The 22,246-nt window shown below is 38.0% G+C and overlaps 3 protein-coding genes across 3 annotated transcripts; all 3 read right to left on the reverse strand.

The window, feature by feature from the left end:
* Positions 1-916: 916 nt before the first annotated feature.
* On the reverse strand, positions 917-5,486 carry LOC134641725 (extracellular calcium-sensing receptor-like). Its single transcript, XM_063494244.1, has 12 exons — positions 5,300-5,486; positions 5,025-5,140; positions 4,783-4,935; positions 4,482-4,686; positions 4,068-4,250; positions 3,793-3,986; positions 3,487-3,617; positions 3,247-3,343; positions 2,368-2,491; positions 1,744-2,216; positions 1,584-1,664; positions 917-1,273 (listed from the first exon to the last, which is right to left on the reverse strand). The coding sequence occupies exons 1-12, from the start codon at positions 5,484-5,486 to the stop codon at positions 917-919; spliced, it is 2,301 nt and encodes a 766-aa protein (XP_063350314.1).
* A 3,411-nt stretch (positions 5,487-8,897) lies between these two features.
* Positions 8,898-12,668, reverse strand: LOC134641673 (extracellular calcium-sensing receptor-like). Its single transcript, XM_063494169.1, has 13 exons — positions 12,495-12,668; positions 12,219-12,335; positions 11,976-12,128; positions 11,688-11,888; positions 11,366-11,502; positions 11,254-11,308; positions 10,996-11,190; positions 10,762-10,892; positions 10,494-10,590; positions 10,245-10,368; positions 9,606-10,078; positions 9,446-9,526; positions 8,898-9,254 (listed from the first exon to the last, which is right to left on the reverse strand). Exons 1-13 carry the CDS (start codon positions 12,666-12,668, stop codon positions 8,898-8,900), a joined length of 2,295 nt encoding a protein of 764 aa, XP_063350239.1.
* Positions 12,669-16,553: 3,885 nt separating this feature from the next.
* On the reverse strand, positions 16,554-21,089 carry LOC134641122 (extracellular calcium-sensing receptor-like). Its single transcript, XM_063493351.1, has 8 exons — positions 20,977-21,089; positions 20,255-20,549; positions 19,874-20,163; positions 19,365-19,660; positions 18,892-19,097; positions 18,536-18,757; positions 18,323-18,446; positions 16,554-17,458 (listed from the first exon to the last, which is right to left on the reverse strand). Exons 1-8 carry the CDS (start codon positions 21,081-21,083, stop codon positions 16,554-16,556), a joined length of 2,445 nt encoding a protein of 814 aa, XP_063349421.1. The 5' UTR covers positions 21,084-21,089.
* Positions 21,090-22,246: the final 1,157 nt, after the last annotated feature.

Here is a 22,246-nt window from a genome sequence, read left to right on the forward strand (position 1 = left end):
TCAGTCTGAGCTTTCCCAGTTGGAGAGGAGGACACCTCACTCTGTCATCAATTTCCAGAAAAGTTTTATTGTCAGTCTCCTGGTAAGATCACCAATTTGCTTTGCCTCCTGGTGATCCTCTGAAACACTGCTGTCAGTCTCTCCAGTCAGTTATTCAGTGTTGAGTGTTTCTTGACTAATTCAAATACATTATTATATAATAATATTTTAGCTTTGTATTAACTAAGCTGTAGGTAAATTATATTATAATAACTGGAGTACAGTGTAAAAGTACATGAAGTGAATAAATATGTATTATAACAAGAGGCTTATTTTATATTTTGAAGACATATAGATGTTCCGCAGTGAATGTCTAGAAAAGAATATCAGTGGTGTAGACTTAATAACTGGGTTAATTTATTTAAAAATTCTTCTGTGCTGATTAAAAAAAAAAGACACATCATAAGGAAAATGTCCAAGGTTATTTAAAGTATGACATTTCTTATAATTCTTTATTTGTATGTTGAAAAAAACACATTGTGAAAATCTTGAGACGTGTTGTCAACAGACATCATATTTAGTCTTTTATTTTAGAGAAGTAAATGGTTTCTGTGTTTGAAAGACTTCAATAACTTTTAAAATAGTTAAAACAAAAATGTTTGTGCAGTATTAACACCAGTTGTGAGTTCAATAATTAAAATAGACAAGTGACCTGGTTTCAAATGGGTAAAAAAAAAAAAAAAAAGAGGTTTCTCTGTGGTGGCTTAACCCCCCTGTTCATTTTGCCTAACATTTAGACAATGCTCCCTAAAGGACACAGTACATGCTGAAATCAAGGTTGGAAAGTAAAAGCTTTTAACAATATTGTAATGATCATATGACATTAAATAAAACTGTATAAATTGTTTACTCTCACAAACACTGAGAATATAAATATTCATCTCTGATATTTCCCAGTCATGCCTTTCTTAATATTCCTCTCAGGGTGCAGTAAAATAATGTAACATTTGGGAATAAAAATACATATTAACAATCCAAAACTGGATGCTAAGATAGCAAATATTTCCACTGCCACAGAAAATTTCCCAGGAGAGCTGACATAAGCTGGGATGAAAGAAATCCACACAGCCCAGAAAATCAGCATGCTGAAGGTGATGAACTTTGCTTCGTTGAATGTGTCCGGTAGCTTTCGTCCAAAGAATGCCAGGAGAAGACAGACAAAGGCCAGTAGGCCAATGTAACCAAGGAGCAGGTAGAACCCAGGAGGCCATGGCTCTTTACACTCCACAACAATCTAAAGATGTTAAACAAGTATAAAAACAGGGATATTTTTATGAATATTTTTTATTTGTCTCTTTCCACATATATAAATATAGATATAGACATGGATATTTCCGTCTTTTTTGATGGTTCATGGCAACATCAACTAAATCAAGAAAATAAATTACAAGACTAAGGATTTCAAACAAGAATGAATACACTGAGATTTTATATAATTATGTTTGGTTCCTCTATGTTACTGTATGTTACTGACTTTTGTGATGGCTGATGGCAATATGAAAACATAAATTACAGAATTCAGATTTTCAGTTCTTCATACTCACTTTTCCAGTTGAAGCTTGGTAGTTTGGGTTCCTGAATGGAAAGGGAGGTGCTCCCAACACCCAGCCAGAACAGAGACAAATCTGAGGGGAGGATAGGATGATAGAAGAATACCAGAAACACACAAACTGATCTTTAAATGACAGTGACTGTTCCTCCTACCTGAGGAGCTGTCGTACAGATGATCAGAATCCTCTGTTGGGATGTACCAAACAGCTTCCGACCCCTGGAACCAGGTACGTTAGTCCGGAAAGCCAGGAGGACCACAATGGTCTTAACAAGGAGGCAGGACAAACACAGGACAAAGCTGATCCCAAATGCTGCCTGGCGAAGCCTACATGTCCACCAAGACGGCTGACCAATGAACACCAAAGAACACAGGAAACAGAGCTTGAGTGATAGGAGAAGCAAGAAACTTATTTCTGAGTTGTTGGCCTTGACGATGGGTGTAAAGCGGAAACTGTGAAAGACAATGGTGATGATGGTGGTCAGTAAGAATCCCAACAGGGTGAGTGCAACCAGGATGATTCCCATGGTGTCATAGAAAGAGAGGAATTCTTCTAATCCTGCAACACATTTCACTTTTTCTTTGTCTGACCAGAAGTACTCATGGCATTTTGTGCACTCAGTGGAACCTTTGGGAACAAATAAAACAGATATATTATCAAGTTTTCATGATTTTTCCACTATGCAACATTTCTGTTACTTTAATGACCTTCTTGATTGCACTACATAATGCTAAAGGAGGATGTTGTTTGTTTGTGTGTTTGAACTTATATAGGCTACCAGTCTGGTTGCTGATCTCTCCATCTGCACAGGGCAAACAATCAAAGCAGCATTTGGGCTCTCCTTGGCGCGTGGCCTGCCTGCTGCCAGGGGGACATGGAGAACTACATTGAGATACAGGAACCTGAACAAGGAACACAGAAAGGTTTAATAATGGGCACTGATATGCAGTTTCTAACAAACTGACATGCTGTATCAAAGACCTTTCACCATCGAAAGTAGAAAAAAAAAACAAATGAAGAAATGCATATTGTTTTTGTTTTTTTGTTTTCTTTTGTCTGTTTTGTCCTTAAGAGTTGACATAATGAAATATCTTGATGTATGCTCAGTCATCCAGGTATGTAAATTCCAAAAAGTTGACATGGATGTAACGTTTTCAGTGGAAGTTTCGTCACTCAGTCTCAGCTGACTGCAGGGTTCCTTACCTTGTAAACAGTACCTTTTGCACAATGAGTGAAACTAGCCCACTGAATGAACAACGGGCTGTGAGGTCAGTTACTTGATCATTAACATGTGGTTGTTCAGAATTGATCAACAACCACTGATCATATAATGTCTATCATTGATCAATGGCCATGAATAATATTTGCAGAGCTGGGAATGGCTGCAATCACAGCATTGTAAAATGGTGAAAGATGTAAGGAAACCTGCAGTCAGGTGGGACTGAAGAAGTCAGTTGGATGAGTGATGAAGCAATTCTCCCACGAAAAACACTATGTCCAGATTAACAGAATCAACTTTTTGGCATGATTGGAAATCCTAGATTGGATTGGAAACCTCATTATTTCACAAAGTGGAATTATGAGATTGTTGTAAAGAGTAAAAGAAAAATAATTTAAAGGCACAAAAATAAATATTTTGAGGTTAACTATGACGTACCTGATATTGCTTTTTTGTCCAAACAATAGTGTTTTTCACTATCTTCAACTGCTGTCCTTGTGGAGCTGAACCATCATAGCTTCCGACTTTGATAAAGCTATGATAAAAAACAGTAAATTATTTCAAAATGCATTCAAACCAAATAATACATGCAAAAGAACTGCATCATGAAAGAGAAATATTGCATATTTTTGTGATTACTTTCACTGTTCAATTATATGTGGAAGTATTATATTCCACCTCATTTTATCCTTGCTGCTCTCCTGCCAGTTAACAATGTCATAAAGTGGGACTGGCTCTCCATTGGAGTCAAAGTATACTTTCTCATCAAACTGGTTAGTGAAATTCACCATTTTCAGATCTTGAAGAAACTACAAGGAAAGATCATTAGAAAATATTTTAAAAACCTACAAAACACATGAGATCACATTAACACTGCTTCCCTGAGTGAATGTGTTAAATGCAGAGAGGAATTTCCCTACGGGGATCAATAAAGTATAAAGTATACATTATCCTTGTGTTACATTTTGTTATAATTTCACTTACCTGACCATTTGCAAATGAGTTGTGCATCTCACATAATCCCTCATTAAGTCCTGTTGAGTCACACTTCAAAAACTTGTGAAGAGCATGAGCAATGGCGTACACAGCTTTATACACATTATAGGAAATTCTAACCTGAGATACATCACTATAACTGCTGTCAGTGTATCGCAGATCCTCTGAACCTGTGCACACGGGTTTTTCCTCCACTCTCCCATTAAATAAACGATCATCTCCGTTCCTGTTGTAGCGAAAACTATATATATCAGTGAAGTTATCTACAATATTTGCTTCATAGTCTTTGGCTCTTTGGCTTTCAAATTCTAGCTTGCAACCAAAATGTTCTTCCCAGAACATATTGAAAAATTCCATTCCTGGTTTGGGAGAGGGTCGGACATTCAAAAGAAACTCTTGAAAGCCTGGGATGTTGACTCCGGGGAAAGAGAACCCCAGTGTTCCCACTAGGAGAGGGTGGAATTCAGGTGAGGCTAGCTGGCTAGAGGTCACCCAAGCTTCACTTGCTATCCACTGTATCCCAGTCACATTCCTCCTAGCAAGCTGGATAATATTATGTAATCATGACAACGGACACAATTTATTTTGCAGTTTCTATGTCTTATAATAGTTTTATAAAATCAAAAATGTGAATATAAAGTATTATTTTAAATCACATAATAAATCAACAAACATACTTACTTCTAAAAACAGATCTAGCAGTTCCACTGCTCCAGCAAACACCACCACAACCCGAGCAGTTGAACTCTGCAGCTTGTCTGCTATTTCTTTTATCTCAGCCACTGTGGGTGATGTTGGGATAGTGCAGTGATATGCCACACACCCACCTTCTTTTCTAAATTGAATAGAGAATGCTTGTATGCCATAAAGACTGTAATCATCCTGAAAAAATAAATAAATAAATAAATAAATATATATATATGTATATGAAAGATTTATAAGTCATGTCGTAGCACTTAAGAAAAATTTTGATCTTACCGTTGTGCCTAGTGTGCCCACCCAGAACCAACCAAAGTAAGTGACAAGATTTACAAGACCTCTAACTTGAAAGAGATCACTTGGCACAGTTCTCAAGAATGATGGATACAAGCGCTTGTCAGTAAGACAGGTACAAGTGGCAAAATAACTCACCTAGATGGAAAGTGAGTTCATTTTTATCACTGAGAGAAAACACAAATCAAGTATATAACATTAAAAAACAAAGCTGTGTGGTGTATTACCAGTGGTATGTTAAAAGGTCCAAGTGTTTGAGCTACAGCTCTTGTGGGGGAAGAGGATGCAAGACCAATTACAGCAGGCACAGGAGAATAATACAGACATGTGGATGACTGGTTTGCTTTTATCTCTTCTGTTGCATTTACTTTTATGTCATTTACAGCATTTTTAAGACTATTCAGCATTGTGGTATTAGCTTTAATACATCTCTTTTTTCGTGTTAGTATTCTTTTCTTTTGTGTTGTTTCACCAGTCTTTAATGCTTCCATTTCACTACCACTGTCAGTTTCTGCTGTTTTTTCTACCACACTGCTGACAGCTTTAGAGTGACCGAGTAAGGACAGAAGAGCCTGCAGGCTGTTATGGATATGGTTACAGCTGTCCATAATCCAGTAGCCTAGTTTAACACCTGGTAACAGACTTGAATTACTGTTAATTTCCTCCACTGCGAATATCATAGCCATCATCCAACGAAAGCCCCGTTGATAAAAGCTTTAAAAATAAAAATAATTAATTATTTAATTAAAAGTTGAAAAAGTATTTATCTTATCATACAGAAATCAACCTCATAGGTACCTTTGCACTCACCGGCTGCAAGGTGTAGTTTGGGGTTTGCTGTTGTACCTGTACTGTGGATTAGATGCAGCATGCAGTGGAAAAAAACCCCCAATGACAACATCGCCCTCAGAGTGCAAGGCTAAGAGCTCGCTGCCTCCCAGCTTTACACACTGAGGTAAATTAGAACTAACGTTTCTCACTTCTCTGATCCTTAAACCAGGCTTTGTCACAGCATCTCCCTCCACACTCAGTAGTTTTCTTTCACCTACATCAGAGCAAACAATACAAACACAAGTAAAGATACAAAAAAGCAGCCAAAGACAATTATCAAAAAGGGTGTAATACATAATCCACTGTAACCCCATAAAAACTATGTGTGTGCTGAGAAAAATACTCCTTCAACAGAGTCTGTGACAGGCTCATGAGGCGCATTAAAAACTGCCATGTTTTTTGTCATTACATCATTTCGTGTGAGTCATCACAAGATGACCCAATCACAGCAAACTGCATGCAACACAGTTCACGTGAACCTTGAGTTATTAAACTGAAACACTGTCATTCTAGAGGTAGCAAAAATAAAATATATCATACATATTAAAACAAAAACACAGGAAATTAATAAGAATGATTCCATTTGTTCTATCCATTTCTCTGAGTCTGAATTGCTTCATCTTACCATAATGATTGTAAGAGCAATTAAAGGCTAGTTTATTGGTAGTGGTAAAATGATTAAAAGAAGAAATATACATGTTTGTTGTTAAGTATTTATGCTTAAGTAGTCGGGGAGTCGGATAAGCTGGAAGCAACACAGTTTTTTGACCGAGTGTTGCCATGTTAATCTGTTTTGAAACAAAAGTACCTGGTCTTGCTCGCATTTCAAATACCTGTTGCTGGACTGACTCCTAAAGGTGGTACAGAAGAGTGAAACAGAGCCAGAGTGCCGCAATTACAATGATCATAGTGTATGAACGTGTATGTATGTATAAAATACCTTCCATAACGGGTGGGCCGTCTGATCCAAACATTGCATAAACGTGGTTACACATAAAGCAGTTGTTAACATCTATAAGTTAAATATATATATAAATCTCAATTAATCTGATTTTCATATATATAATGTTCATTTCATCATCATCATCCGCAAATGTGACCTTATGTTCTCTGTTTGTTTTATTCACATCTCAACTACAATGTACATTGCTCATCTGTAACTTAATTTGCATCTGTGAAGTCACCCACTTAGTTAGAGTCAACCATAAATATGGAATGAAGACTATGAAAAAGCACTGCAGCACTGGCAAAAACTGCCTGTAGGCTGAGGTTTTGCTAGTCAATATAATGGTAGCAGTCATAGTAAAGTTAAATAAAAATTTAGAAACTACATATTCACACAACAATAAACAACGCTGCCCACACATGTACTTTTATTCTATTTTCTTGGCAGCAGTGGAGTGAATCCGCGGAATCTCCGGCCATTAAAACGGGTTCCTTGGGTGGCTGTCACCGGCCTGGTGGACCCTGCTGGGATTGCCCTGCTTAACGCTAGGTCGTTAGCAAATAAAACGTTCATACTGAAGGATTTCTTCACTTCTCATAATCTGTATTTCCTCTGTGTGACAGAAACCTGACTGGGTGACGTTGAGTTAAGCTCTTTCTCAGAACTGTTACCGCCAGACTGTTCATATTTTAACTCACAGAGGACTACGGGCAAAGGTGGAGGAGTGGCCGCAGTTTATAAAAATACTTTTCTCTGTCGTCAGCTGTCACCTGTCACCTGTCACTTTCTCCAGTTTTCAACTGAATATGTTTGAGCTTGGTAGCAGTCATCCTGTTCTTTGTGCAGTGATTTACCGTCCACCTAAATATAACAGGAGTTCTTGGCTAAAATAATGCTAAAGTATGACAAGTTTTAATCCCTGGTCTTATGAATATTCATGTGTGTTGTCCTACTAAGCCATTGTCAAAGGACTTTTTAAACCTACTTGATGCTTTTAATGTTTTGCAGTCTGTCGTTGGTCCCACACATAAACATTGACACACTCTGGATCTGGTTTTGTCATATGGTTTGCCTGGCTATAACCTTGTAACCTTGAATGTAAATGCAATAATCAGATTGATGTTCATCCCACACCTGAATTTTTATCAGGATAGTGTCCAAAATCATTATTGCCATCCCTCTGTTCTTGCCATTCTCCAGCCATTTTGCTTGGAACCCCATTGCACATACTGTGAAATTCCTGTCACAGAAGCTACAGTATGTTGAAGAGAACTCAATGATAAAAACTGAAATGCTTGAAGAAGTTTTATTGCTGCTGGTATTGTGTCACTTCTTTAACCTATACTTTTTAAAAAATATCTTCATCTTGCATTCCAAATAAAATGACATGAGTGGACCTGTGATTGGGGTAAAAATCTCACTCTCAGCACAAGTTCTTAAATCCTTTCAGTGCTTCCTATGTGCAGAAATACAGTAGCTGCCGTCGTATTAAGCGCAAAGAAACCCAGCATGCTTTTTGTCACATTGAATATTGGCAAGATTAGGAGTAAATTGCATATGTCAAACATTAGTAAATATTGCCCTCCCTATATTTTAGGTCTCAAGAAAGAAACTCCCAGAAATGTGTTTGTGAGATGGTCAGTTGCAAAAATCTCAGAGTCCCTACCCCTTTTCAATGTGCTCTCTTTTTCAGTAGCCAGAGTAGCTTTTTTTTTTCCTTTTACACCAAAACTCAGTTTGTATTGGTGCAAAACATCAGTGAATCTGTCTCTTAGTTTCCAACTTTACAATTCCTGAGGCCCTCAGAACCAGATCTGGTCTGGTCCATTGCTGACTCTATGGCTATTTCATTGCGGTGATGTTTTCTATACAGTGCGGTGTTCATATGTATAATTGATATAGTTTTAGTCTTCCTGTCTCTGTTTTTAATTATTTCTCTTTTCATCATTTCCTGTTTGATTGTGATATTTGGTTTCATGTATCTTGGTTGTTGCTGTCTTTGTCTTCTCTCCTCTTTATATGATAGTACTCAGCTCTAATTGTATATTTATATTGGCCTTATCCTTGACCCATCACTGATATTCAATAACAGCAGTGTACTGTCATTTTATGATGACCTATTTCATGTTATTTTTCATAATTTCTAGACATGTCCTTTTTTATACTTGTACTCGTACTGTAAATATTTCTTTTAAAGGCCTAAAAGGAAAATACTATTCAGAATCACAAAAAAGACATCTCTCATATGGTATTTTATTTAGCTTCAAATTCAAATGTGAGTACTTTATTAATTACTCTGAAAAACACTGAAAATACAAAATGCTCATCTTGGATATTTCCCAGTCATGCCTTTCTTAATATTTCTCTCAGGGTGCAGTAAAATAATGTAACATTTGGGGACAAATATACATAGTAACAATCCAAAACTGGATGCTAATATGGCAAATATTTCCACTGCCACAGAAAATTTCCCAGGAGAGCTGACATAAGCTGGAATAAAAGAAATCCACACAGCCCAGAAAATCAGCATGCTGAAGGTGATGAACTTTGCTTCGTTGAACGTGTCCGGTAGCTTTCGTCCAAAGAATGCCAGGAGAAGACAGACAAAGGCCAGTAGGCCAATGTAACCAAGGAGCAGATAGAATCCAGGAGGCCATGGCTCTTTACACTCCACAACAATCTAATAATGTTAAAAAGTATGAATACCGAGAGATTTTGTATGAATATTTTTCGTTCCTCTCTTACACATATATCCCTACATATAGATATATACATAAAGATATGGACATTTCCATCTTTTCTGATGGTTTATGGCAACTAAATCAAGAAAATAAATTACAAAAAGTCATATTTTCAGTATTTAATACTCACTTTTCCAGTTAAAGCTTGGTAGTTTGGGTTCCTGAATGGAAAGGGAGGTGCTCCCAACACCCATCCAGAACAGAGACAAATCTGAGGGGAGGATATGATGATAGAAGAATACCAGAAACACACAAACTGATCTTTAAATGATAGTGACTGTTCCTCCTACCTGAGGAGCTGTCGCACAGATGATCAGAATCCTCTGCTGAGATGTTCCAAACAGCTTCCGACCCCTGGAACCAGGTACGTTAGTCCGGAAAGCCAGGAGGACCACAATAGTCTTAACAAGGAGGCAGGACAAACACAGGACAAAGCTGATCCCAAATGCTGCCTGGCGGAGCCTACATGTCCACCAAGATGGCTGACCAATGAACACCAGAGAACACAGGAAACAGAGCTTGAGTGACAGGAGAAGCAAGAAACTTATTTCTGAATTGTTGGCCTTGACGATGGGTGTAAAGCGGAAACTGTGAAAGACAATGGTGATGATGGTGGTCAGTAAGAATCCCAGCAGGGTGAGTGCAACCAGGATGATTCCCATGGTGTCATAGAAAGAGAGGAATTCTTCTTCCCCTGCAACACATTTCACTTTTTCTTTGTCTGACCAGAAGTACTCATGGCATTTTGTGCACTCAGTGGAACCTTTGGGAACACAAAAGGTAAATATATGTGTGTAAACATTATGGAAGTTTTCCTTGCATATCAACATGTCGTGATGGTTCTCCAAGTGTCGATCTTTAAATTCAATGACCTTCTTCATTCCACTACATAATAATTAATTTATCTTATTTTTTTTTATATTGGCTACCAGTCTGGTTGCTGATCTCTCCATCTGCACAGGGCAAACAATCAAAGCAGCATTTGGGCTCTCCTTGGCGTGTGGCCTGCCTGCTGCCAGGGGGACATGGAGCACTACACTGAGATACAGGAACCTGAACAAGGAACAGAGAAAAGTAAAATAACAGGCATCAACATGTTGTTTCTGCTATTTAAGATAGTGTATGAAGTTAATTTGAACAGTTTCATAACAAATACGTGCAGGATAACTATGACCTACCTGTAACTGTCCTTTTGTCCATACAATGGTGTTCTTTTTTATTTGCAACTGCTCTCTCTGTGGTGCTGAAGCATCATATGTTCCAACTTTGATAAATCTAGCATAAAGTAGCATAAAATATTTCAAAAGGCCAAAGAATTTATGTATTGTAGCATTTTATCAAAAATTGCAGTTATCCTGAGATAAGTACAATAAATGTAACTATAGTTTATTGTTCATGATTACTTTAACATGCAGTTCATTTACACTTTAAAGTATTATATTCCACCTGATTTTATCCTTGCTGTCCTTCTGCCAGTTAATAATGTCATAAAGGGGGACTGGCTCTCCATTGGAGTCAAAGTATACTTTATCATCAAACTGGTTGGTGAAATTGACCATATTCAGATACTGAAGAAACTACATGAGAAGAGAATTAGAAAAACAAAAGAGTGGCAAAAAAAAACCCTACACATGAATCCCATGAATGTTGATTTAAAGATTTTATAATAATTACAATTACCTGACCATTTGAAAATGAGCTGTGTTTCTCACACAATCCCCCGCTAGGTCCTGCTGAATCACAGTTCAAAAAAGTGTGCAGAGCATGGGCAATGGCATACACAGCTTTATACACATTGTAGGATATTCGAACCTGAGATACATCACTATAACTGCTGTCAGTGTTTCTCAAATCCTCTGACCCTGTGCATACAGGCTTTTCAAAAGCATATTCACCATCTTTATAAGCTGACATGTTAAATAAACTTTTTTGTCTCACAGTAAATCCGACCATATAAAGAGAATTGTTTTGGAAACCTGGGTTGTAACGAAAACTATCATTATCATTAAAATCATCTGCTTCATAGTCTTTGGCTCTTTGGCTTTCAAACTCTAGCTTACAACCAAAATGTTCTTCCCAGAACATATTGACAAATTCCAATCCTGGATTGGGAGAGGGTCGGACATTCAAAAGAAACTCTTTCAAGCCTGGGATGCTGACTCCGGGGAAAGTGAAGCCCAGTGTTCCCTGCAGAATGTGGAGAAACTGGGGTGAGGCCAGTCGGCTCGAGGTCACCCAGGCTTCACTGGCTATCCACTGTATCCCGGTCACATTCCTTTGAGCCAGCTGGAAAAGCATAGATAAAAGAATGCAGATACTTTCATGAAAACAATTATGAGCATAATCACACTATATATCAACCAACTACTTACTTCTAAGAACAGATTTAGAAGCTGCCCTTCTGTAGCAAACACCACCACAACCCGAGCAGTTGAACTCTCCAGCTTATCTGCCATTTCTTGTATTTCAGCCATTGTGGGTGATGTCGGGATGGTGAGATGAAAAGCCACACATCCACCTTGCCTTCCAAACTGATTAGAGAATGCTTGGATGCCATAAAGGCTGTAGTCATCCTGAAATTTACATACAGAAAACATTTATAAATCATGTGGCTGTCTAAAGCTGTCTTATTGTAGCATTTAAAAAGGTTTTTATCTCACCATAGTTCCTATTGTGCCCACCCAGAACCAGCCTAAAAATGTGACAAGCTTTACGAGACCTCTAACTTGAAAGAGATCACTTGGCACAGTTCTTAAGAATGATGGGTACAAATGCTTATCAGTAAGACAGGTACAGGTGGCAAAATAACTCACCTAGAGAGAAAGTGATTTCTTTCTATATTATTGAGATAAAATACAAATCAGATACACAACATTATAAAATAAAGTTGTACAGTTTATTACCAGTGGTATGTTGAAAGGGCCAAGTGTGTGAGCGACAGCTCTTGTAGGGGAAGAGGATGCAAGACCAATCACAGCAGGCACCGGAGAATAATACAGACATGTGGAAGACTCTTTCGTCTTTATTTCTTCTGTTGTATTTTCATTTAGGTAATATCCAGTGTTTTTAAGACTATTTGAGATTTCATTTCTATTTTTCAATGAGGTCATTATTTCTTTTGTAGTTAGTCTTACAGTCTTTAACCCTTCCCCGTTGATACCATTGTATTCAGTATCTGCTGATTTTTCGACATTACTGTCAACAGTTTTAGAGTGTCTGAGTAATGAAAAAAGAGCCTGCAGGCCGGTGGGGATATGGTCACAGCAGTCCATGATATGGTAGCCTAGTTTAACACCTGGTAACAGACTTGAATTATGGTTAATTTCCTCCACTGCAAACACCATAGTCATCATCCAGCGAAAGGCTCTTTGATAAAAGCTGTAGATAAGAAAAACTCCATAACGTATTTATTCATTTAATAAAACAATATCATTTAAACAGTCTTATAGAAACATGGCAATATGGTCAAAGCTTATACCTTTTTGACTTTTCAGTGTTCTAAGGAAGAAGAAAAAAAAGCACTATACTACACTCACCTGCTGCATGATGCAATTTGAGGTTTACTGTTGTAGCTGTGCTGTGGCTCAGTGACAACATAATGCAGAGGGAAAAACCCTCCAATCACAACATCCCCATCAGAGTGCAAGGCTGGGAGCTCACTGCCTCCCAGTGTTACACACTGAGGTAAACTAGAATCAACACTTCTTGTTCCCCTTATCTGTAAACCATGCATTGGCTCTGTCATCGCAGCTTCTTCTTTTTCCACAACACCTCCCTCCACACTTAGTAACTTAGTAGTGTTAACATCAAAGAACAGAATACAAATCGTATTAAAGAAGACATTAAAAAACACCCAAAGAAAATAACCAACAAGAGTTGAGTGCATTATCCACGGTAAACTCATAAAAACTTTGTGCTTAAACCAGTGGTCCTCTAGCATAGTCTATGACACCACAGTAAAGTGTTTTAATATATCTGGTGCTTGTGTCATTTCATTGTTTCTTATGAGTCATCATTAAATCACCCAATCACAGCAAAGTGCAACAGGAGAGAGGATAACACTGCTTGAACAAATCGTTAATTTCTTAAGTTGAACCAGTGCTTTAAATTCAAGTTTGTTAAGATGTTTTCCTAGAGTCACATACTTTTCATTACAAAACAGAGAAAAGAATAATATTTTTTTCATTTCCTCTGCTATATTATTATTCTCCAGTGCCTGGTGCTAAAAACCACACAAAACAATGTTGTTGTTCTATAAGCATTAATATTAAAATGTAGTGCTCTGCTGTATGGATAATCATTTCATATTTTCCCTATAATGCGTATTTGTCCTACAGTATACCCTCACTAGTTCATGCACTTGGTATGTTTAATTTTTTTTCGCAGTACAGGCCTCTGCTCACAAAATGTTAAATACTTCATTATTATATATTTGTCAGAAAACTCATGTGTCATGTCGTAGTAAAATATCAATTATTAATGCCTAAATACTAGCCATGCATAGGGGTTTTTTTTTTTCTTTCTAGCATTTAAAGCTTTGGTACAGCACTGACCAGTACTGTGTAGGCTCGACAGGAACCAACAGTCTTAAAGTAAGCCTGGCACAGACTGCTGCATGTTTTGTATAGGAGAAATTTGGCTCAAAGGTTTCAAAACACCTTGCATCTAAATCACATAAGGTTGGCCTGTGGGTGAGTTGGGGAGGTGTTGACTCACCCTGAGTTAAAACATTCAGTGAGGGCCAAATATGGAAATATGGAAAACTGATGTGGACCATTTCACTGTCTACATAATTTATACATGCCATGCAATAGCTTTCAGTTGTTGTATAGTTGTATAATATCTTAAATGATGGTATTTGTTAATGTTTCTTTGAGTAGTGAAATTGTCAGATTCCATTCACAAGTGTCATTGTTTGGGCAACAAATTGAGAGAATTGAGTCAAATATAAGATGACCTAAGGGTAACCGTTATTGAGAGAACCCAAAAGCAGCGAACAGATTCCAGAGAATGAATCAGATAGATTGAATGCTTTATTACTAACAATAAGAATCGGGCTTGGTGTCCAGGGGGGTTTGGGAAAAGGGAAAACTCTGTTGTTAAGCAGAGACCAACAGTTAGTAATTATTTCCTGAACATTCGTGAAAAGACAAAAACAACATTGGTCCCAGCCATGTTTGTAGCATTGTTAGTAAGAAAGAGCTGAGGCTTGTGCTACAGAATTTTGTCTTATTCAGGTAACCTCAGGGTGAACCTTGGTGGAAGGTGGTTTTACTTATTACCAGGGTACATGACCATGGTAACTCATGCTGCAAATGTGATCCAGATTAGAGATCAACTCTACTTACTGACAAACCAGTTCTCTGAAAAATAGTATCACAAACCTTGAAAGATCCCTCAGACCTCTCTCTAATGACAGTCTGAGAGATTTTCCATTAGTGTTTAATGTCTTTGCATTTAGAAGCAGCTTTATCATTTGCTTTTTCTTCTATTGGCTGGGAACAATTTACAACCATTTTATTGTTATCTTAATCCATATATATATAAAGTCTTAATTCTTAATATATGAGCCTAAAACAGAGCATCTCTTTGCAGTTGCTGATTTTAAATTCAATTTGCATGTAAACACATTTTGAAATCAGTTTTTGTATTTATTTTTTAATTAATCTCAGAATGTTAAAGGCAGCAGCTGTAACAATAAAACTGTCTTTTCAATATTCATTTTTTAAATAGAAGCTTTTTTCCAGTCTTACGGGTCAAAGAACATTCATTTAGCGCTGTTAATACTAAATTAGAAAACAGTGAATTCACACTTTGGACTTATTTGGAGCAGCTGTGTTGCTTTCATTCTGTATTTTGTGTATCCTTTTCATATTTTTCTAATATTAGAATTTTTTCAGTATTGCTACATTACTACACCCTTTCATGTGAAGTGGTCATGAAGATCATGGCCATCCAGTACTGATTTAAAACAAACTGTACCTGAAATATTAGCAAGGAAAAGTGAAAACTGCAAAATTGTTACCTATCAATGGGCAGCAACAGCCCATATTCAATTAGAATTTCGTTATAAGATGTAAACCAGTCATTTATCGGGCTGTAAATTCTGTTTCACTCTCAGATTTACCTTTGGGTGTCAGCAGAAAGATTGAAAGAAGAGGATAGATAGGGAGAGAAGTAGAGAGAGAGGATGAAAACAGCAAAAGGAGAGAAAGCAAGAAGAAACAGGTAAGAGTGGCCATGGAGTGAAAGTAAACCAAGCCAAGGTAGCTTCTGTTTTACCCACATTCTCTGATGATATCACATTCCAAATAGAAAATATTCATTGATGTGAATGGTAGCATTTAACAGGAATCTTATATCTAAACATGGCTGTATAGGATGTCTGCCACTACATTCAAGTAACAGATCAGACAGATGTCTACTCTTTGATTTTCTTTTTCTGTGTTGATTCTGCACAATACTTACTTTGGAAAATTCTGGTCAACATTATTGTGCCTTTGCCTCTGGTTTGATATATATATATATAAGAAATAGATAAATATAATACAACATTTTAATATTAGATAAAGATATTTATGAAAAACAAAATGCAGTTTTTCAATAATGATTTTATTTATTAATGGAAAAAAGTTATGTTTTAATATCATCTGGGGCTGCTTCATGCTTCAGGACCAGGACAGTTTCCTGTAATTGTTACTGTAGTTGGTGGAACTGTGATTTCTGCTCTCTACCAGAAAATCAGTAGAATGTCTGGCCACGAGTTTATGACCTCAAGCTCACTTAGGTTATACCAAAGAACAATGAATCATGAACACAACACCAAGTCTACTCCTGAGTGACTCAAAAAACCAAACAAAAGCAAAACATATCTAAAAATTTTGAGTGGCCTAGTCAAAGTCTTGATTCAAATTTGAATAAGATGCTTGACATGACATTAAACAGGTTTATGATTTTCATTAAATGAAATTAATCATTTACAAACTAAACTTTGCATTTATTTGGATTATCTTTATCTTATATCAAAATGTATTTAATGATCTGAAACATTTAAGTGTGACAAATGTGAAAAAACTATGAATTGGAAAAGGCAGAAATATTTTTTCACCACCCTGTATATGTATAGGCATAGATTCAGAAACACTGAGAAATAAATGAGTAAGTAATAAGGTAAAGTTATAAATAATTCATTGTGTCTAATATTTGATCTTCCTGTTATAATATTAACAATTACAAACCTAAGTTGGATTTTTGTTGATTAAATATTTCTTGGTGTTTTTCTCGGGGTTAAACAAAATTATAAAACATTTTGGAGCAAATATACACATTATTAGTCCAAAGCTGGAGGACAGAATGGCAAAAATCTCAACAGCCACAGTGAATTTCCCAGGAGAGCTGACATATGCTGGGATAAAGGTGATCCAAACTGTACAGAATATCAGCATGCTGAAGGTGATAAATTTAGCTTCATTGAAATTATCAGGTAATTTGCGAGCTAAAACAGCTAAAACAAAGCAAAAAGCAGCAAGTAGGCCTATGTAACCGAGCACAGCCCAGAAGCCTACAGCAGAGCCTAATGCACATTCCAGTATGATTTTCTCCTTGTATGTGGTTAGATTTTTAATTGGGAATGGAGGGCTAAGTACCAACCAAACAGTACATATTAAAACTTGAATAAAGGTGAAAGACACAACAGTCATTCTTTGTTGTGGAGGACCAAACCATTTCATGACATTACTACCTGGAAGTGTTGCTTTAAAAGCCATTAAAACCACTATGGTTTTCCCAAGTACACAGGAAATACAGAGCACAAAGGTGATCCCAAATGCAGTGTGACGCAGCATGCAGGACCACTCAGATGGTGCTCCAATGAAAGTTAATGAACATAAGAAACACAGAGTCAGTGAGATGAGCAGCAGAAAGCTTAGCTCAGAGTTGTTGGCCCTGACAATTGGAGATGTCCTGTGATGAAAAAATATAGCTACAGTGATAATGGCCAGACAAGCACCCAGAACAGAGAGTGTAGCCAAGATGATTCCAAGGATGTCTTCAAACGAAAGAAACTCTACAGGCTTAGGGATACAAGTGTCTCTCTTTGCATTAGGCCAGAATTCCTTGTGGCAGGGTAAACAATCAGCTGAATCTGAATGTAAATAAAAAGAAGAGAGACAGAAAGAAGGCTTCTAAAGGTAATTTGTTAATTTTTTTGTTATGCACATCCATCCATCCATCTTCTTCTGCTTTATCCGGGGCCAGGTCGTGGGGGCATCAGCCTAAGCAGAGAAACCCAGACCTCCCTCTCCCCAGCCACCTCCCCTAGCTTATCCGGGGGAACAAAAAGGCGTTCCCAGGCCAGACGAGAGATATAATCTCTCTAGCGTGTCCTGGGTCTGCCCCGGGGCCTCCTCCCGGTGGGACATGCCCGGAACACCTCACCCAGGAGGCACCCAGGAGGCATCCTTGTCAGATGCCCGAACCACCTCAACTGTCTCCTTTCAATGTGGAGGAGCAGCGGCTCTACTCTGAGCCCCTCCCGGATGGCTGAACTTCTCACCCCATCTCTAAGGGTGGGTCCAGCCACCCTTTGGAGGAAGCTCATTTCCGCCGCTTGTATCCGCGATCTCGTTCTTTCGGTCACTACCCACAGCTCGTGGCCATAGGTGAGGGTAGGGATGTAGATCGACCGGTAAATTGAGAGCTTCACTTTTACGCTCAGCATGCTTCACCATGACGGACCGGTGCAGCGTCCACATTACTGTTGCCAGACAAGCACCAATCCATCTGTCGATCTCCGGCTCCCTTCCCCCGAACAGTCGCGAACATGACCCCGAGATACTTGAACTCCTCCACTTGGTGTAGAAACTCATCCCCGACCCCGAGTGGGCACGCCACCCTTTTCCAGCTGAGAACCATGGCCTCAGATTTGGAGGTGCTGATCCTCATTCCCGCTGCTACTGTTATGCACACTAAAATAATTTTGAATATATGTAAAATCATTTTATTTTACCTGTTGTATTACTAGTCTCTCCTTCAGGACACAGTATACAGTCATAGCAGCAGATGGGTTTTCCTTTCTGCAGCACTTTACGAGTTCCTGGAGGACAACTGGCACTGCACACTGACACTGGCACCTGTGAGAGATAGAGCCAGAACAAAAGACATAAATATAAATCCTTAATCCTCCAAGGTGCAGTGTGGATCTTGTCTTTTGATTCATTACTTGGGTGCCATCCTCCATCCAGGTTATGCTCTGGTTAATCTGGAACTCTTGGCCCATTGGCAGTGATGCATCATAAAGCCCTACTGTTACCAACTCTGTTTTTCCAGTTTCACTCTTCTGCCAGTTAACCAACTCGTAAATAGCCACAGGATCCCCATTAGCATTAAATGACACATCATAACTATTTCGGGAAAAATTTACCTTCTTCAGCTCAGCTAAAATCTGTATGTTAGAAAGGAATGGAAAGCAGAGAAAAGATATGCCAAAATATTAGGCCTTATTCTAATATTTGATTTCATGAAGAATACATTAGTGGTAACAAAAGAAACTATATTAGCATATACATTTGAGCTGACCTGTTTGGACTCTAACTCGGTTAGTTTGTCACACTTAGCTATGCCATTGGTTCTCTGACACACTGTATTATGGATGGCATGTGCTATTGCATACACAGCCTTGTACACCATGTTAGTAATTCTGAGCTGAGATGTGTCAGTATATGGGATTTGAAGATTCTGTATGTCTTCAGTTCCATCACATATCTTCTTGCCTACAACAGGACCTAAACAATAGAGGACACAGGGAATGTTTCATAACTGCAAGATTTTAAATTTCATTAATACATTTTCATTTGTCATGTATTTACCAAATCATATTAGTATAAAATTCCTTAATAGACAACAAGTCACATTTTTAAAATGGGACAAAATCACTACATTAACTGAGTGCCTAAACCTCACCCCAGAGATCAGAACATAAAGTTTCAATATTATTTAACCTTATACTTGAGCAAAACAACAGTTGCTAAAGATCAGAAGGATTTTCTCACTTTTTTTCATTTTGCAGTTGAACGAGTCCTCCCAGAACTCAGTAAGCATTGGGGATGTAGCTACTTGAGAGGGAGATAAATTAAGCAGGAAATCTCTGAAACCGGGGATTACAGACTTCTGAATCCCAAATCCAATGGCCCCAGCACAGAATCTAAACCTTCTAAATTCTGAATCAGTTATCCATGACTCACTGCCTATCCACTGGCGAGGTGGGGAAGGCTCACGTGAAAGCTCCTCCAACAGAATTTTCATGTCACCAGAAGCAACAAATGCCACAATAACCACTGCTGTAGACCTTAAGAAAGAATGCAATACATTAAGAAATTTCTTGTAACTTTGTTACACATCCAGTATTAATCTAATTGTTTAACTTCTAATTTATTTATAATTTTCTTAATCTAATAGACAGCAGTAAATAAAACGGAAAACAATAAGCAGAACTAATTCAATGGATGGATGGATTTCTTTAAACAAATCTCAATCTAAGCAAAATCTGTCATGTAGATACCTGCGGATAACACCTGCTACTTCTTGGATCCTGCTATGTGGGTGAGTCCGATAGAAAGATACAGAATATTCCACACAGATCCCCTCTTTTTGTGCTGCTTCTAGAAAAGATGCCATGCCACTATTTCCATAATCTGAATCCGACCGAACAGCACCTATCCAAGTCCAGCCAAAGTGCTTTACCAGCTTGGCTAGCGCTTCAGCTTGGAAACGATCACTGGGGATTGTTCTGAAAAAATTCGGGTACTGCTGCTTGTCAGACAAACATGCGCAAGTGGCATAATGGCTCACCTAAAGCAAAAGAGGAAACAAAACTCTTTCAAGGACGGCACAATCAAAACTCATTTGCATGCTTATTAGAAATACAAAGATTGCCATTTACTTGAGGAATATTAAAAGACCCAAGGATGCGTGACATGCTGATGGATGGTGTAGACCCAGACTCACCAACAATAGTCATCACCATACCAGATTGTGAGCAGTTGCCACCTGTGTAAAACACAGGGTCCAAGCTATTTAACAACTGAAATGCCACATGCACTGCCACGGGCACTGATGAACATGAGTCATAGATCTGATACCCGAGCCTTATCCCGGGCAGAACCTCTGCGCTGTTGTTAATCTCTTCGATGGCAAAGACCATTGCTCGTGAGAAGCGCAGCTCACGGGTATTAATGCTGCAAAAAGAACATCAACTCAATATTCGATTCTACATAGATTTCAGATATTTTAAGCTTCAACAGAAAAAAAGACAGTAAGGAAAATTTTTAGTTGGGCCACAAACAACTAATAACTGCAATTCATCTGAGGATAAAATATAAGGGTTAAATTCAGCACACAAGATTAGTAACTGATATCAAAGCAAAATGACATATTATTAATATATAATAACAGTGATAATAATATAGGCATTTATCTCATGTTAAACATTCATAAGAAAGTTTACACAGTATAATTTCACTTTTGAAGAAAATAAAGTATCAGTATCACTAATATTAAAAAAATATTGATTTTTTACAAATCATTGGACAACATACAGGTCAGACTCTTACTATTCCAGCTCAACCAAACATGTTTTGTAAACCAATCCTTTTACTTACTGACCTCCCACTGCATCTCACTGGCTCAGGCATGGTAGTGTAGTCATGGTTTACTGTTTGCATGTAGTAGTGGATTGAGAAAACACCACCAATAACATAGTCCCCATCCATTGAGAATGCAGGGATACGAGTGCTACCCTGCAGCTTACATTTCACAGAAGAAGCCACAGATCTATCCTGAGCCTCTGTAGGCATTTGATCCAGACCTTCTAGAGATAGATCTAAGGCAAGAGCTGATTTCAGCTCAACCAAATACAGACATAATTTCAGACAATTAAACACAGCTGACAGCTCCATCCCTGCCTGATGTCAGGCATCTGTTATGGGTGTGTTTTCACTGATTTATATAGTTGTTCAAAGGCAGTGCTACGTCTTTATCATGACATGCTCTTACGCAGCAGTCTTTGAGAAAGTCATTATGTTCTATAATCTGTATTTTACAACATCTTGAAATGTGTTCAAAAATAATTTACAAGCAATACATTTAATTTTTTCTGATAGGCTAATAATAATCTGTAATAATGCACAATAATTTGAGCAATGCCTATGAGGTTAAACAAAAGTATAGTATTTTGCATAATACAGTATACTGGAAATGAAAGGCTGTTTTCAAATTTTTATATTTAAGCCAAGCCTGTAGAGCTCTGTGAGTTCTTAAAGGGTATTCCTTGTCAGACCATCACTTACTCACCACCAAACCTGTCATGTTGAATGACATTACAGGCAGCAAAACATTCCCCATAGCACATGTGCTCATGGTGAACCGACCTCATCTATGAAAACCACAGGGCACCAATGGTGGACATACCAATTCTGGTACTATATGAGAAATGCCCAACAGACTCCACGATGCTGGGCAGTGACCACACAGGCCACTAAAGAACATTGGGCCTTCAAGTAGTGATGTGCGATACCACTGATTTCCTTTCCAATTCGATACCAAGTAAAATTCAGGGTGGTATCGACGATACTGATCTGATACCCATACTTTGTACAAAAACTTACAAAACACCTTGCCTGCCTGCAGCACTAAAGGACTCCGTGAGAGACATCTGTCTCGCCCTAGCAGCACCTGTCCCTTTCCACTCCTCCTCTTCAGTTCGTCTCAACATACGCTCGTCATATTCTGTGATATGATTTACTCTGAGGTGTTTGACAAGGTTAGTGGTGTTGCCACAACACCTCACTTTCTTGTCATATGTATCGCAAACCACGTCTTGGCTGTTTGTGGATGTAAAATACATCTGCACATGACTCCATTTACGCTCAGCCAT

This window comes from Pelmatolapia mariae, linkage group LG14, assembly GCF_036321145.2.
Source record: "Pelmatolapia mariae isolate MD_Pm_ZW linkage group LG14, Pm_UMD_F_2, whole genome shotgun sequence".
Classification (NCBI taxonomy): domain Eukaryota; kingdom Metazoa; phylum Chordata; class Actinopteri; order Cichliformes; family Cichlidae; genus Pelmatolapia; species Pelmatolapia mariae.

Excerpts from the sequence above, each read along its gene's own strand:
- LOC134641725 (XM_063494244.1), bottom strand. The coding sequence starts at position 5,486 with ATGATGGCTATGATATTCGCAGTGGAGGAAATTAACAGTAATTCAAGT. Across the intron at positions 4,251-4,481 it reads AGATCTGTTTTTAGAAGTAA|TGGGAACACTGGGGTTCTCT; the intron begins GTATGTTTGTTG and ends ACCCTCTCCTAG. Across the intron at positions 1,665-1,743 it reads TCTGTACGACAGCTCCTCAG|ATTTGTCTCTGTTCTGGCTG; the intron begins GTAGGAGGAACA and ends TCCTCCCCTCAG.
- LOC134641673 (XM_063494169.1), bottom strand. The coding sequence starts at position 12,668 with ATGATGACTATGGTGTTTGCAGTGGAGGAAATTAACCATAATTCAAGT. Across the intron at positions 12,336-12,494 it reads ACAGTAATGTCGAAAAATCA|ACGAAAGAGTCTTCCACATG; the intron begins GCAGATACTGAA and ends GAAGAAATAAAG. Across the intron at positions 10,591-10,761 it reads GACAGCAAGGATAAAATCAG|ATTTATCAAAGTTGGAACAT; the intron begins GTGGAATATAAT and ends ACTTTATGCTAG.
- LOC134641122 (XM_063493351.1), bottom strand. The coding sequence starts at position 21,083 with ATGGATGGGGACTATGTTATTGGTGGTGTTTTCTCAATCCACTACTAC. Across the intron at positions 19,661-19,873 it reads GTAGCAGGTGTTATCCGCAG|GTCTACAGCAGTGGTTATTG; the intron begins GTATCTACATGA and ends TTCTTTCTTAAG. Across the intron at positions 18,758-18,891 it reads CCGAGTTAGAGTCCAAACAG|ATTTTAGCTGAGCTGAAGAA; the intron begins GTCAGCTCAAAT and ends TCTAACATACAG.